This window comes from Canis lupus, chromosome X (genome assembly GCF_003254725.2).
Source record: "Canis lupus dingo isolate Sandy chromosome X, ASM325472v2, whole genome shotgun sequence".
Taxonomy (NCBI): domain Eukaryota; kingdom Metazoa; phylum Chordata; class Mammalia; order Carnivora; family Canidae; genus Canis; species Canis lupus.
Genome location: NC_064281.1, coordinates 104,987,763 through 105,003,929, shown reverse-complemented (window position 1 = coordinate 105,003,929; position 16,167 = coordinate 104,987,763). Strand labels below are relative to the sequence as shown.

Sequence of the window (16,167 nt, the reverse complement as noted above, 5' to 3'; positions counted from 1 at the left end):
TTGGCCATTACTACCTCAAATATTTCTTCTGTGCTGTTCTCTCTTCTCCTTCTGAAATTATAATGACACATATTCTACATGTTTTAAATTTGACTCACAGCTCTTAGGTATTCTTTTTTGTTTTGTTTTTTTTTTTCTCATCCTATTTTGGTTTGGGAACTTTCCATTGACATTTCTTTAAGCTCACTGATTCATTTCTGTTTGTTGTTTTGATTTTTAACATTTCCTTTTGATAGTTCTGACATTTTCCCTTTCATATTTACATTACTCAATCTGTTCTTGTATGTTGTTCACTTATTTCATTACAGCCCTTAACATGTTGATAATATTTTAAATTCCCTGTCTGATATTTTAAATTCCTGTCTGATATTTCCAAAATCTGTGCCATATCTGATTATGGTTCTGATCATTGTTTTGTCTCTTCAGACTGTTTTTCTTATCTTTTAGCATGGCTTGTGATTGTTGAAAGTAAGGCTTGACATAGGGTAATAGGAACTAAGGTAATTACACTTTTAGTGTGAATTTTTATGGAGCTGGGCTATTTGATGTTTGCTGTAACTGTAAGTGCCAGAAGCTTTAGTTTTCTGTAGTTTCCTTGTTTTATTTTTTCCTCACCAGTTGTTTTGGGGTTTCCCTAATAACTCCTTCTTAAATAGGGTCTTTGTCTTTCTGGTAGTAAATTATAGGAGTAGAAGTCATCTATAATCTTATGATTAATCTTAAGCTTTCAGTGAGTCTAAATTCTTGGTGTGTGACCTTCCTAAGTTCTTCTTAGCTTTTGTTTTCTCCGTTTAGAGCCGGAGACCTAGAGGGGGATAGACTTATATAATTGCCCTTCTACCAGGTATATTAGGCTTTGGTAAAATTATGTCCTTTGGAGAAAAGGTATTTGTTATGGAGAATGTCCTGGTATATTCCTAAATTATTACTTCCTCCCTCCCCCTGCCTGTAAAACAAGAAGACTTTTCTTAGATCTTCACCATGAGAACTCTGAATGTTTCCTGGAGGTAAATCCCATGGGTGTGTGTGTGTGTGTGTGTGTGAGATGAGGGATAGTTCATAATACTGGGGGCCCAGGAGCTTTTAGGCCTCAAGTTAGTCCACATTTAGCCTCTGTCAATTCGCCAAAATTGCCCTTTAAGTGTTCTTACTAGTTTATGGTTCTGGTAGCTTCTGTTCCAGTTAAGCTGGTCACACCTGCGATTCTGTTTGCCCATCTTCCCATATTTCAGGGTGGCAGTTTGCCCTGTGATCTCAGTTACCTGATAGGCCTAAGAAGAATTGTTGATTTTCAGTTTTTTTCTGCTATTGTCTGGTCTTGGAGGATGGGAACAATGAATTCTAAGCTCTCTACCTACCTACCTTCTGGGCCAAGACCAGAAGTCTCCCAATGTACAGTTTTCAAGTGTGATGCATATTGTAAGATTAATAAGGGTCTTGGTGTTAGACTGACCTCCATTCAAATTGAGGTCCTGGCATTTAATTAGAATAGTACCTTGTACAGTCATTTAACCTGTCTGAGCCTCAGTTTCCTCACCAGTCAAATAAAAACAATTCCAAATACGTATGGCTATGTTAAAGCTAAATGAGAGGACATATGTGAGTACACTTATCATAGATCCTGGCACATACGTTGTAGGTGCTGGGTAAATGTTACTTTCCTTTTTCCATTAAAGTACCTGTGCTTGAAAACGGGGACTATTTTGAGTCCAACTTATTACATGGCATCGATCCTAGGAATTTTAAAAGTTTTTATTAAGTATTTGCCATTATTACAATATGGGGAGAAAGTACCTTGAAAAAAACCTTCTTCTGAGACCTCCCTATTCTTAAGGACCTAAAGGGAATTCAGTGGCTCATTCATTCCTCTCTTCCAACCATGATTATAATCTCCTTTTTTGAAAGTATGTAGCCTTCTGCTGAAAAGGCTCATGAAAACACATTTCTTTCTGTCTAGGTCTGAATACAATATCATTAGCAAATCCTAAAGATGGTCATCTTGCTACAGTAGAAGGCTATGTGTCCAGAGGTTGGAAGGTTGCTTAGTAGAAGTCGTTGAACCATTTAAAGAGACATAATAAAGCTTGATTGCAAAATTCACTATCAAACCACATCTGGAGAATTATGTCCCCTTTTGAGCATCATAATTTAAGGAGGATGTTGACAACACTATTGTGTGTCCAGATGGAGGTGACCAGGATAGTGATGGGGACATTACAAATCTAGAAGCCTAGGTATATTGAGATGTATATTAACAAAGTTTTATTAGATCTATTTGTATCATTTATCTTTTTATATATTGTAAAATAATATTTTTTGTTTTGTGCCCAATTTTTCTTTATAGCTCTGATTTTTACATTGTTCCAATTCTTCCTGGACATAACTCTTGACTTCTTTCCAGGAAAGAGACAGAGAATACCCTCATCTAGCTTCAGTATACATTATTTTCTGACTCCTCCCCCCCCCCAAAAAAAAAATCAATGGGCTGAACTTCCTTGCAGTAATTCTAGCCCTTGCCTTCATTTCATGAAATCTCCAGTTGCAGGCCTCAAGCTGAGCATCACTTTTCACCTTGTGCTGGTTCCTTTAAGTCCCCAAGGAGCCTTTGCTTGTGCAGTTACTGTTCGGTTGGTTGTCCTGTAATGTAGAAGTAAGGGGGCTGGGCAAAATCCAGAGATGTGCTAAGTGGATTCTGAGCTGTGATAGAGCAGGGGGCATGTGTGAGCTTGAGGTTATATGTGACCCAGAGCCCTTTCCCCCTGCAATATGCATGGTTGTTATTTTTTCAGTAGAAGAGTTCATGATCTTTTGCAATTTTCTTTTGCTATTGATCCAGCGGTGCTAGTAACAGAAACTTTAAAAAAAAAAAAACCAAGGTTATGGCAGTACAGTCTATGGAACTTCACTGCCATATATCTTGTAGGTTAGAGGACACATGCTGTGGGATAAGGAAGAAGTTTGCCTTATAGAGAATTCATTTGAGGGTAGCAGTCCTCCTTCCCTTACTTTGTGCCTGCCCCAAGGCAAAGGTAGAAGTACGATTCTGCTTTGTTGGTCTTTGGGCTGCAATTTCTTCTAATACATTTCCATCTGGAGAGGAGAAGCCAATGGGAAAATAATGAGCTTTTAAAAGAACTCAACTTTCTACAAAGATTTTTGAGGATGTGTGTGTTGGCTCTAGGGCTGAGGGCAGCTAGAGTGTAACCATTGCTGGGAGACACTAGTCTGAGCTGACTGCTTCTACTTTGCAGTTATGTGACCCTGAGAGAGTGCTTCAACTCTGCTGAGCATCAATTCCATCAACTAGAAAATGGGGATCACAATATCAAATTCAGAAGATTGTAAAATGTAGATAGCATGATATTCTCGGAAATGCTTTGTAAACACCAAACCATATAGCTCATGAGTACTTTTAAGATGGGATGGTATGTCATTTATCTCCATCTACCCAGCACTTATATACCCTTATCACCTAGCACAGAGCCTAGTATATAATAAATGACTGGTAGCTAAAGTTAAAAATGAATGGATAGTTTTAAATCTCTACATTTCTGATGATTTTAAAGAATTCATTGACTGGTCATTTGTATTGAGCTGGATGATCTTTTGGCCTTGTGGCCTCATTCAACCTTTAAATTCATGGGTTTAGAATACAATAGCATGTGGGGTTAGGAAGAAATTCCTATCAAATAGATAACTTTTCTAGGAATTGCTTAATGTTCTAAACAAAATAAAACAAACAAATGAGCACATAGCAGTTGACAGAAATGAAGATTAACTTTATCGGATGGGCTTGGAAGCCCAGTAGAATTACACTGGCATCTGCTCACCATTGCTGGGCATGTCATAAGCCCAAGGGAATAATCTAGCAAACATATTCTACCTTGTGAGGGATCTGGGGCAGATGGTGGTGGTATAATCTAGAGCTCACTTTCTGCCACAGATGACTGTGATATTGGACTAAGCGATCCCAAGGAGCTGGTGTAGTATAGTCTCTCTAGTAGTCTGAAAGTAGTAATAATTTGATTTTTCAAGGCTCATGAATTGGAATCATTTAGATTACATCTGTCATGGACCTTTGCACTTTGGAAGGAAATGAGAGAAAGTACTAAGTTAATTTTAAATGTCTCAGAAAACTTGGTTATTTTTGTTTGTTTTTAAACTGTCTTGTTTCTTGAAAAACATATCATTATGGTTGTTTTCTCTTCCCTCACATAAATGTGGAACTCTGATTATTTGGGATAATTTGTATCTGGAGTGTTTCAGTTTGGAGAAAATGAGATAATGACATTACTACTTTTTTTCTCAAACCAATGACACTAATTGGGCCTTATGCCAAGGGGTAGGGGTAGCAGATGTAATTTTGAATCCATAGTCTCTGGATCCCTGGGTGGCGCAGCGGTTTAGCGCCTGCCTTTGGCCCAGGGCGTGATCCTGGAGACCCGGGATCGAATCCCACGTCAGGCTCCCGGTGCATGGAGCCTGCTTCTTCCTCTGCCTGTGTCTCTGCCTGTCTCTCTCACTGTGTGCCTATCATAAATAAATAAAAAAATAAAAAAAAATTAAAAAAAAAAAACTTGAATCCATAGTCTCTGTAGAGTAGATAAGGCTTCCAAGCCATGTGGAAGCCAAATTTTACCAAGGAAGCTTAACAGTTATCCTTCCAGATGTTCAGCTTACAAATACCAGAGGTGTTAATTTGCAATATCAAATATATAGATAAGTGCACGGATTGTTTTTTTTTCCCATCCAGATACCCATTTTGGGGATATATTCCATTTCCAGGTCTGGCAATCTGTCAGATAGCTCTCTTTAAAGTTATCTTGAGAAAATCTACCAAAAATAATTAAATTCATGATAGCTTTTAGTCTCAGCTAAGAACTTGCCTCTCCTCCAGGGCTGAACAGGCTTAAATTGTTATATGAGTTTATATGGTAGTGTATGGTTTGTTGTCAAATATTTATCTCTGTCAAAAAATTAAATGTCTTGAAATATATTTTCTTTTTAACTGAATAAATCAATGAGAAAAAGAGAAATAACTTCTCATTTAGCCAATTTTTAATCAATATTTTCACAATAGGCCAAAATGTTAACCGAATCCTGGCTTTTGTCATTTGAAATACAATTTGTGTGTTTAAGAATTTATGTGCACATCAGGGTTTAGACTTACAAGCTCAGAAAGGAAAATTGATTTATAGGAGCAAACAACTGCAGGAGTAGAGGCAATGCCAGAAATGAATATGAGTCAATTATTTAAGGCAAATGGGACTTTAATCACCACAGCAATAGAAAAACCTCAAATTCAATTGCACCCTGGGTTTTCATGCTTTAATTTGTGGGCATTTCTGTATCTTTTATTTTACAGAGGCCTTTGAAATTGTCGTTCGCCATGCTAAGAACTACACCAATGCCATGTTCAAGAACAACTACCCAAGCCTGACCCCACAAGCTTTTGAGTTTGTGGGTGAATTTTTCACTGACGTGTCTCTCTATATCCTGGGTTCGGATATCAATGTGGATGACATGGTCAATGAGTTGTTCGACAGCCTCTTTCCAGTCATCTACACCCAGCTCATGAACCCCGGCCTGCCTGAGTCAGCCTTAGACATCAATGAGTGCCTCCGAGGGGCAAGGCGTGACCTGAAAGTATTTGGCAGTTTCCCCAAGCTTATTATGACCCAGGTTTCCAAGTCACTGCAAGTCACCAGGATATTCCTCCAGGCCCTGAATCTTGGAATTGAGGTGATCAACACAACTGATCACCTAAAGTTCAGTAAAGACTGTGGCCGAATGCTGACCAGAATGTGGTACTGCTCTTACTGCCAGGGACTGATGATGGTTAAGCCTTGTGGGGGCTACTGCAATGTGGTCATGCAAGGCTGTATGGCAGGTGTGGTGGAGATTGACAAGTACTGGAGAGAATACATTCTGTCTCTGGAAGAACTGGTGAATGGCATGTACAGAATCTACGACATGGAGAATGTACTGCTTGGTCTCTTTTCGACAATCCACGACTCCATTCAGTATGTCCAGAAGAATGGTGGAAAGCTGACCACCACGGTGAGTACCAGTCTACAGCTTTCTGAGGAATTCGGTTCCATTGGAATGGGGCAGCCTGGCCAGCATCAGGTGCTAATGGGAGAAGAGTGAGGGGAAGACCAGGAGGTAGGCAGAGATGATTGAGGGACTGAATGATCTCACAGAGCTAGGCGCACATTAAAACCACAGACTATGAAACAAAACAAAACAAAACAAAATAAAATAAAATAAAAAAAACACAGACTATGAACCAGGCACCTGAGTGGCTCAGTTGGTTGAGCATCTGACTTGATTTCAGCTCAGCTCATGATCTCATGGGTCATGGGATTGAGCCCTGTGTTGGGCTCTGCACTCAGCAGGTAGTCTGCTTGAGATTCTCTCCCTTTGCCCTCCCCCTCTTTGTGCACACTCTCTTTAAGGTAAATAAGTAAATCTTTAAAAAAAAAGACCACAGGCTACAGAGTTATAATGCCTGGCTTGAACTTTAGTTCTACTTAGTTTCCTGCTATGGGACGTTGGGTGAATCATCTTATCCTCATGAACTTCATATTTGCTGATTCATAAAAGAAGGATAAAAAGAATATCTTTTTCATGGGGAATGACATATGCTAAAGCATTTAGCATGTGCTTGGCCCATGGTAAGTCCTCAGTAAATATTAGCTATCATTCCCATTGTTGTTTGTCATTGTAATCCTCATGACAACCCTGTGAGGTGGGTGTAATTATCCCTATTTCATAAATGAGGCATCTGAAGCTCAGTGAAACTATAATTCACCCCAGGGCACCCAGCTCTAGTTAGTGGAAGAGCCAGGTTTCAGAAATTGATCAGGTTTCCTTTTAACGAAGTTATCACCAATTTTTCTAATTCTGATTACACTCTCATGCTCTTCATCGTGTATATCACATTACCCTTTTGAGTAGTGATTTTAAACACAAAAGGCCCAGCCAGAATCCACCAACTCAACCTACACAAGAACATAGGGGAGGCAAAGCATCCACATTTTCCACTGATTGTTTTCGCAGCTTTGGTTATACCCATCTGACCCTGATGGGCTTTGTGATGGGGGCAGGGCAGTTCTGTAAGTGGGGCAGCAGTTGGCTTGGTTTCAGCCACATTGTACCTGCCAAGCTAGAGTGCAAACATTCTGAACCACAGAAGACACCACCTATCTGATGCAGAGCAGAACCCATGGCTAAGGGCTGCCAGCAGATCCCGCAAAAGTGGTCACAAGCGATCCCCAAATGCTGACAGCTTTTTAGCAGGAGGTGGCAAAATTCTATAATATACAGGCGTTGTTGAACTCCAACCACATTCCAGGTGCTCTGCTGGCCAGTTCACATAATATTATTTCACAGTAATCCACAAGATAGGTTGTAATATTGTCCTTGTTTTACACAGGGAGAATGAAGCTTAAAGAGGTTAAGTGCCTTGCCCAAGCTCTCAAAGCTGTTAAGTGGAGGTGGGGGGACCTAGGATTCAAACCTAGGCTGGGCTGGCTTGGTTTGACATAGGATCTTAGCTTTTACACAGCACAACTGCTGTGTACTCTGAGCCATTGCTTACACAGAATCTGGAGGGCAGATTGGGCCATTTAGTCGGCCTTTAAACTCAGGAAATACAAAGCGATAGGGGTAATTGGTTTCTTTGGTGAATTAAACGAGGAAGGAGGACGGAAATGGTGCAAGCCGCAGCATGGCTACTCACGGAGCTGCTCTAATTGCCCCATTCACAATGTTACCCATTTAAAACACATTTACTGAGAAAATATTTTATAGTAAAATGAACAGAAATGTCCTATCTAACGATAGTATTCTTCAGCGGCTAATTATTCCCTTGACTGCTTTATAATTTGAGGCCAAATTCTGGGGCCTTCTACAAAAATAAATCTCACAGAATTAGAAAAATTAGAAGTCAGGATGTTTGTAAGTTCACCCACCTGATAGTGATTGAGGGCCCTCTATGTGTCAGACACAAAGCAAGGGTGCCAGCAGTGTGGAAATGTCTTTATTTTATTTTTTAAAAGATTTTATTTATTTATTCATAGAGACAGAGAGAGAGAGAGAGGCAGAGACACAGGCAGAGGGAGAAGCAGGCATCATACAGAGAGCCTGACGTGGGACTCGATCCAGGGTCTCCAGGATCATGCCCTAGGCTGCAGGCGGCGCTAAACCGCTGCGCCACCAGGGCTGCCCAGAAATGTCTTTAATAAGAGGAGAAATGAGGAGACAATGCTAAAGATAGGGTATGGGAATGTTTAAAGGTTGCCTCTGATATTGGTCGCTTCATGGCAACATAATGAATCTTGAAAACACATTCTCCTCTAGTGGTCCTAAACACACAAAAAACTGGTAAGGAGTTAAGTGCACTGTTTTGATGGGGCTCTAGGTGTAAAGGTTTATTTAGTAAACATTTATTAAGCATCTGCCTTGTTCATGGCACTCTGCCAGGTGCTGGGTCTTCTTAGTTACCCAAGACATAGTTCTTAGGTCTTAAAAAGGTCAATCTAGTTGACAGACAGATGTGTAACTGAATAAATTTCACTGTAGTGAACGTTTCACCATAATATGAATGTTGGAAGGGCCATGAGAGATGAGCTAGTCCAATCCCATTGATTTACAAATGAAGAAACAAAGTTCAGGCAGGCTTGCCCAAAGTTATACAATTAATGGAAGAGCCAATAGGACTAGAATCGAAGGTCTTCTGCTGCTTCAATCTAGTGTTCCTCTGTCTACCATGCCAGGGTGTCTCCGATTAGACTCTCCAGACTTTTCATTCTTTTTTTTAAAAGATTTTATTTTGGGGCAGCCCAGGTAGCTTAGTGGTTTAGTGACACCTTTGGCCCAAGGCGTGATCCTGGAGACCCAGGATCAAGTCCCACATCAGGCTCCCTGCATGGAGCTTGCTTCTCCCTCTACCTCTCTCTCTCTCTCTCTTCTCTCTCTCTCTTTCTCTGTCTCTCGTGAATAAATATATAAAATCTTTTTAAAAAATAAATAAAGATTTTTATTTTTTATTTATTCGCGAGAGACACAGACATAGGCAGAGGGAGAAACAGGCTCCCTGTAGGGAGCCTGATGCAGGACTCAATCCTAGGACCCCAGGATCACAACCTGAGCCAAAGGCAAATGCTCAATCACTGAGCCACCCAGGTGCTCCCAGACTTTTCATTCTAAAAGCTCCATTAGGATTTTGCAAAGGCATCATGAACTTAAATTGGATAGTTAATTCAGGGTGCCAGACCTGCCATATTTTAGGTGCGTATGTGTGCGCATGCGTGCGTGTGTATATGCACGCGTGCGCATGGACACAAATGCATGTGCATGCACGGGGAGTACATTTCATGTCATTATCATTCAGGAAGAAAAGCCTTGGCTGTCAAGAGGTGCTCAGTGATGCAGTCCCTTTCTGTTTTGGCCATTAAGGGCCTGATTGCTCCCAGCTCCCAGCTGGTTATGAGAGCGTGAAGTCTGCCTTCCACAGGGAATGCCCGAACTAGAACAGAAAGCATATGTAAACTCTGCCTTGTTACTGTTTTATGACCACCAACTATAAGTAATATATCCCAAATGGTGGGGGTAGGGGATTCATTGGCCAGGTGTGATCCAGCCCATACTCTCTACGGGCCAGAATGGGGCTGGGCCATTTATGGGGGGTGAGGGGAAGTAAGGGTTGGGTAGACTGCAGAAGTCTATTCATGTTAACAAACCTGCAGAATGCCCCAGAGCAAAAGCTGATTTAAAACTAGAGCATTAATGAGGTTCTGCTGTGGCACCCTCACCTTCCTGTTGTGATAAAATGTAAAATCCTGCCAGTCCATCCTGTTTGAGGTTGTGGTGAGAGACCTCTTTGAAAATATGCCCTTCCTGAGTTCTTTTGGGATAGCCTTGTTAGCTAGCTATAAGCTGTGCCGTGAGGTCTGCCATACAGGTACTGTGCTCAGTTGTTTTGGTGGCCACCATCTCCCCTGGATTATAAAGGACATTTTGGTCTTCTCGGTGAGTGGGGCACTGGTGAAGTTTTATAAAGATGGCCTGTGAGTGCTTTCATTTTCCCTAAGATAGTTTTCACTTCTAACTGCTGAGCAAAGGCATGCGAGTGAATGTCTGGGGTGTTCTCATTGGCAGCATTTCTGGAGGTGGTAAGCATCTGGTTCCCAAACTTGGCTCATTGTCATTGTCACCTGCAGAAGGGAACTTGTTAAGCAGATTCCTGGAGCCTACCCCTGGGGATTCTGATACCATAGGTCTGTGGAGATGCTGGAGAATTAGTCGTAGACTTTTTCATTTTAAAAGTGCTCTCAGGGCAGCCCCGGTGGCTCAGTGGTTTAGCACTGCCTTCGGCCCAAGGCATGATCCTGGAGACCCAGGATTGAGTCCCATGTGGGGCTCCCTGCATGGAGCCTGCTTCTCCCTCTGCCTCTGTCTCTGCCTCTCTCTCTGTGTGTGTGTGTCTCTCATGAATAAATAAATAAAATCTTAAAATAAAATAAAAGTGCCCCCAATTGATTCTTATACTCCTTTGGGAACAAATCCAGCCACCCTGTCTGGAAAATAAGATAAGGCCCACAGATTGGGACAGTTAATGACAAATGACAGTTAATGGCAAAGCTGGGACCTCAGATTCCTCATCTGTAACATGGGGTTGATACATGGAGATTAATTGAAATGATAGGTTCAAAGAACCTGGCAGTTGGAGGCACTTGGTAGGTACTTGCCTCAATCTGGTCCAGCTTTCTATGATGTTTTTCTAAGTGCCAAATGGACAATGAATTTTGTTTTGTTTTTGTTTTTGTTTTTGGACTATGAGTTCTTAAACTTACTTTAAGGGCCAGGACGTTTCCTGTCATTTTAGTCGAAAGAGGGAATAAAACATTGTGTGAAAATGTGTGTGTGTGTGTGTGTGTGTGTGAGAGAGAGAGAGAGAGAGATGGAGACACAGAGATTGAGAAAGAAGAGGGAAGAAAGAAAGGTAAGGAGACAGAAAGGTTGTACTGAAACATCCAAGAAGATTTAAATGATGGGACTGTAAATGGATCCATCTTGACTCTTTACCTACATTTGTGAACTAGGTTAAATATCATGCCCCCAAGTGAGTACTAAGCAGGTTTTTAATAGTATTTGGGTGAGAGCATCGCAGTTAAACTTATCAGCACATTATTGAATTCCACATCTTATGCCCTGAAGCAAATACAGATATATACAGTTATCAGTACAGATATTTTCAACATTGTTTTTTTAAGGTTTTATTTATTTACTCATGAGAGACATAGAGAGAGAGGCAGAGACATGGGCAGAGGGAGAAGCAGGCTCCCTGCAGGGAGCCCAATGTAGAACTCGATCCCAGGACCCTGGGATCACGACCTGAGCCAAAAACCAATGCTCAACCACTGAGCCACTCAGATGCCCGTATTTTCAACATTATTGTTGCACCACACCCATATTGCCGAGTGCCACAGCCTTCTTTTAAAAGTGCAATTGGTTTTATTCTGAAACCATTCTGATTATCATTACTGCATACTGCTATATGTATCATAGACATAAACCATTGTGGATTTCATATCCATTGATTAAATGATTCATAATCAGCATTTTGGATATTTACTGCTCTCCCAGAAAGTTTCTCAAAGGTCTCTCTGATTTCATTTACTTTCTGTACCCCCTGTAGTTATTGCTCACATATCGTCACATGGCTGTTTGCACTTTCAGTTTTCCATTTGTACTTCTGTACTTTCTTTATTGATTCAGCTCAGAATTTTTCGGCATTAGTGAGTGCTTCCTCTCCCACGAGTTCATTACCTTGGCTTGTTATATGCTCCACTGAACGTTGGACAAAATTGCAACCTTTCCTACCACCACTCCTGCTCCCTGCCTTTCCTCACTGTGATATTTATTTTAGCATGATCTGAAATAGGACTCATTTCAGGAAACATTAACAAGCACCCAATTATGGAGGCCCTAGACCCTGGGAGCTGCCAGGAGTGGTGGAAAGATAACCATGACTCTGTTGCTGCTCTCAGGGGTCATGTGGCTAGCAGGTCACAGAGATAACACAGAGATCTGTTGGGACTCCAAAGCTCATGTTTTTTTTTTTTAAGGTTTTATTTATTTATTCATGAGAAACAGAGAGAGAGGCAGAGACACAGGCAGAGGGAGAAGCAGGCTCCCTGTAGGGAGCCCAATGTGGGACTCAATCCCAGGACCCTGGGATCACGACCTGAGCCAAAGGCAGATACTCAACCACTGAGCCACCCCAGCATCCCCAGAGCTCATGCTTTTAACCATTACTCTATTGCTCTCTCAAATACTTCACCTTGATCTTCACCAGAATCTTCCTCCACTGAACACAGGCTAACTAGGTTTTTACCATCTTATTTAATATCCTGTCTTACTCTCTGCTGTTTTTTCAGTTGCACGATCAGGTTTTCCAATTCATTCTCCCTCCTCAGAGACTCTCACTGCAGTATTTCCCAATGAAGTAGCAAAAGGCATGAGATTTTTAGTGTTCATGAAACTTAAAGGCATCGCATAGTTTCTAGGGGGAAGAAGGAATGTCCGTGTAGGTGATGAAAGAGCCAGTCATGCAGTGAAATGACTTTGCCTAGAATTTATATGGGCAGTGCCAGTGGTGAGGGATAGCTCACCTCCCTGTGGCAATGTTTGGAATCTGCCTGTTAGACCAACATATGGTTTTTCATGCATTTGCCTTTGACACTGCTTCATGGTACATCTGGGTCTCCATTATGGAGTTTCTTCCACAGCAACATTGTGTACCGAGAACCTAACCTATTCTGGTATCCAAGTACATCCATTTCCTTTGCTAGAATTTCTGAAGATACCTCCGTTACAGTCAGTATTTATATGTGCTGGAAAGCTCTGGGGAAGATTCTCTGTTGATCCTCAACAATAATTCACTCTATCAAATTCTTCTATTTTGCTGTGTGAGTGACTGTAACTCATCAGAATTTCCAAGATGAGCCTTCTCTTTGTCTCTGCTTTGAAGGCTGAGGTTATTTCTCAGGTGTCAGAATGTCAGGGTTTCTCTCCTCATGCTATCACTCTGGACTTTCATTTTTTAGTCTCAGATTAGACATACCTTGTCTGAATTCACACAAGCTGTTTTCAGTACAAAGTGATTTCAGAGTGATAAAAACAAGTAAATGACTCACTACCTAATTAGTGTCCGCAGGTCAGCATCTAGAACTGTGGTGAGCAACTTTATTTGCATGAGGTCCATTTCTAGAGAGACAAAATGCCTATAGGCTGCCATTCTTTTTTTAATAGAATTGTATTATTAAAAAATATTTTACTTATTTATTCATGAGAGACACAGAGAGAGAGGGGAGAGAGAAAGAGAGAGAGAGAGAGAGAGGCAGAGACACAGGCTGAGGGAGAAGCAGGCTCCATGGAGGGAGCCCAATGTGGGACTCGATCCTGGGTCTCCAGGATCACACCCTGGGCTGAAGGCGCCGCTAAACCGCTGAGCCACCTGGTCTGCCCTAGGCTGTCACTCTTTCTTCACTCACAATAAAAATAGCCTTAGTAGTTCCTATGGGGGGAAATATGTAGTTTTTAAACATAGATTGCCTATTTATTGAAAAGAAGCATACAAAGGAAAAAATTGGCACCACTTTTAGGCACTAAATGTTAATTTCTGGGTGTGTTTCAAACAGTGGTCACACAGGGGAACCATTTTTAAATGCTTCATTCTGAAATTATATATATTATGGCTCATATTAGGAAATTAGGTGAGCTCTTCAGAAATCTAGAATTATTCACCTTTACCTTGGCAAGAAGTGGCAGCGTGATTACCAGTTGTTCTTTATGTTCTGAACCTTTTAAATAATTTTTTTTCCTTTCTACGGTCTGTGGACTGATGTAGCAAGAACATGTCCTCAAAACTGTGAAAGATCAGAAATTTTTACCCTGATTGCAAGCTAACAAGTTTCGTTGGCCACACAGTTTCATGGATGCTGGTTAAAGACATGAGACTCCCTGGCTCAGAGATGAAGGACAGTTTATTTCTCACAGCAGTGGTCATTGCCAGAGTATCAGCATCTGTCCCAGATCCCTGAGCCGTGATTCCCATGGGATAAGGCAAAGAGGGCCAGATGATGCACACACAGTGAGTTGCATTACAGGAGCAGAGCCTTTGGCCTCAGGAACTCAAATCTTTGATACTAGATAGGGAGGCTGCCTGCTCTTTTCTCTGAAGGGAGGCACTGTTTCTGTCTTCCAAGGCTGGCCACTATTCAAAGATACTTGAAAGGGGCACCTAGGTGGCTCAGGCGGTTAGGCATCTGCCTTCAGCTCAGGTCATGGTCCCAGGGTTCTGGGATCCAGTCCCGCATTGGGCTCCCTGCTCAGCAAGGAGTCTCCTTCTCCTTCTCCCTCTGCCCCTCCTCCTGCTTGTGCACATACACTCCCTCTCTCAAATAAATAAATAAAATCTTTGGGAAAAAAAAAAAGAAAACAAAACAAAAGTACTTGACAAAGAGCCTGGAGAAAAACTGCCTCCGTTTATGTGACATACAGAAACACAGAGACCCATGGAAAATTCTAGCCACACAAGGTCCCCCAAACCTGAATGGCTGCAAGAACCTCTCAAGTTCATGATGTTTTGGAAGGACCAGGCAAAGAAATGAGAAGTTATGGAAGACAACTGGGCTCAGCCCTGGCCGACTGGCCAAAAGGTAGGGCTATGTGCCACCTGTTGGAGGGGAGCAGAAGGCACCCACAAAGACAAAATAGTGGCAAAAGAAAGTATGAGGGCACCTGGGTGGCTCAGTGGTTGAGTCTCTGCCTTCAGCTCAGATCATGATCCCAGGGTCCTGGGATCGAGTCCCACATACGTCTCCTATCAGGGACCCTGCTTCTCCCTCTGCCTATATCTCTGCCTCTCTTTCTGTGTCTCTCAAAAATAAATAAATAAAATATTTATTAAAAAGAAGGAAGTATGAAAGGGGCACTTGACCATTGCCTCTCATTTGGAGTAAACGGTACTGCTTTGTGTCTTCAGCAACTACTCTACTGCTCTCTCCCTTCTGCTGTCCATGCCGTCATTTCTTTTTTGGCTTGTTCAGGCTCTGAGGTCGTGAGTCTTGTATTGCTAAGTGGCTTAGCCGAGTAGAGTTTTCTCTTTCATTGCACATCTATAGGGGTTATTGCACCCTAGGAGTTATGCAGAGGACTGATTTTGTCCTCAGAGTGAATTCAAAAAGGTTAGAAAGTTGGGCATATTTGCCCAAGTGTGCAGAAGTCCATAGAGATCATCCCGTGACCTGATATTCAGAGAATCTTTGTGCTCCCAGCATTGACAGTGAGGGTAGTCCAAAAATGCCTTCTCTGTGTTGAGTGGCCAAGGAATCAGTACAGTGAGAGCAACCTCCTTCCTGGTAAGGGCAGAAAAGCCCCCAGATACTCACTTGCTCTCACTTGCTTCTCCTTTGCAAGGCTGAAGCACCTCAGAAAACATGGAATCATGTATACAGTGTAATTCCCATCTCCCCACTAGGAATAAGGTTACTCTTGGCAACTGCAGTGTGATAGATAGCACCTCTGGTAACCTTGGCTTCCTCCCCAACCCCCTCCTGCCTGGGCATCTGGCTACCTTGCTCAGGTCTCCAACGACAAATGCTTTCTACTGGCACTGTCTCCCCACCCCCACCTGGAAAATTGAAAACATATTTAGAACAGCACAGAAGGGTTTTTAAATGAGGTTATGCTGTGGCACAGCACTTTCCTCCGGTGGGGAAGGTTATGATTTGCTGTAATCAAGTGTTTCACAAAATGGGCAAGCTGGGGAGAGGTGGATTTGGGGCAGATTTCCTCTAGCACGTTGCAGCTTTTGTAAGATAAAATACAAAACTTCATGATTAGCAGCGCCACAATTTTCTGAGTGCTGATACTTGGCATGGACAGGGGCTCACAGTTTACTACTCCTTTCCTTATGGGGGAGAATGCTAATAGAATGAGACAATCTTTGTTTTGGTGAAAGTACAGATTTCTTTTTTTTTTTTAGATTTTACTTAAATTTAGTTTGCCACCACATAGTATAACACCCAGTGCTCATCCCATCACGTACCCTCCTTAATGCCCATCAACCAGTTACCCCATCCCCCCATCCTCCTC

At 41.9% G+C, this 16,167-nt stretch overlaps 1 protein-coding gene across 1 annotated transcript in view; it reads left to right on the top strand.

Annotated features, from left to right (window-relative positions):
* GPC3 (glypican 3) overlaps positions 1 to 16,167 on the top strand; it is a 441,034-nt gene that overhangs the window by 221,472 nt on the left and 203,395 nt on the right. The window contains exon 3 of the mRNA XM_025431385.3: positions 5,366 to 6,060. Within this exon, the coding sequence (XP_025287170.1) occupies positions 5,366 to 6,060 (695 nt within the window). The remainder of the gene's footprint in view (positions 1 to 5,365; positions 6,061 to 16,167) is intronic.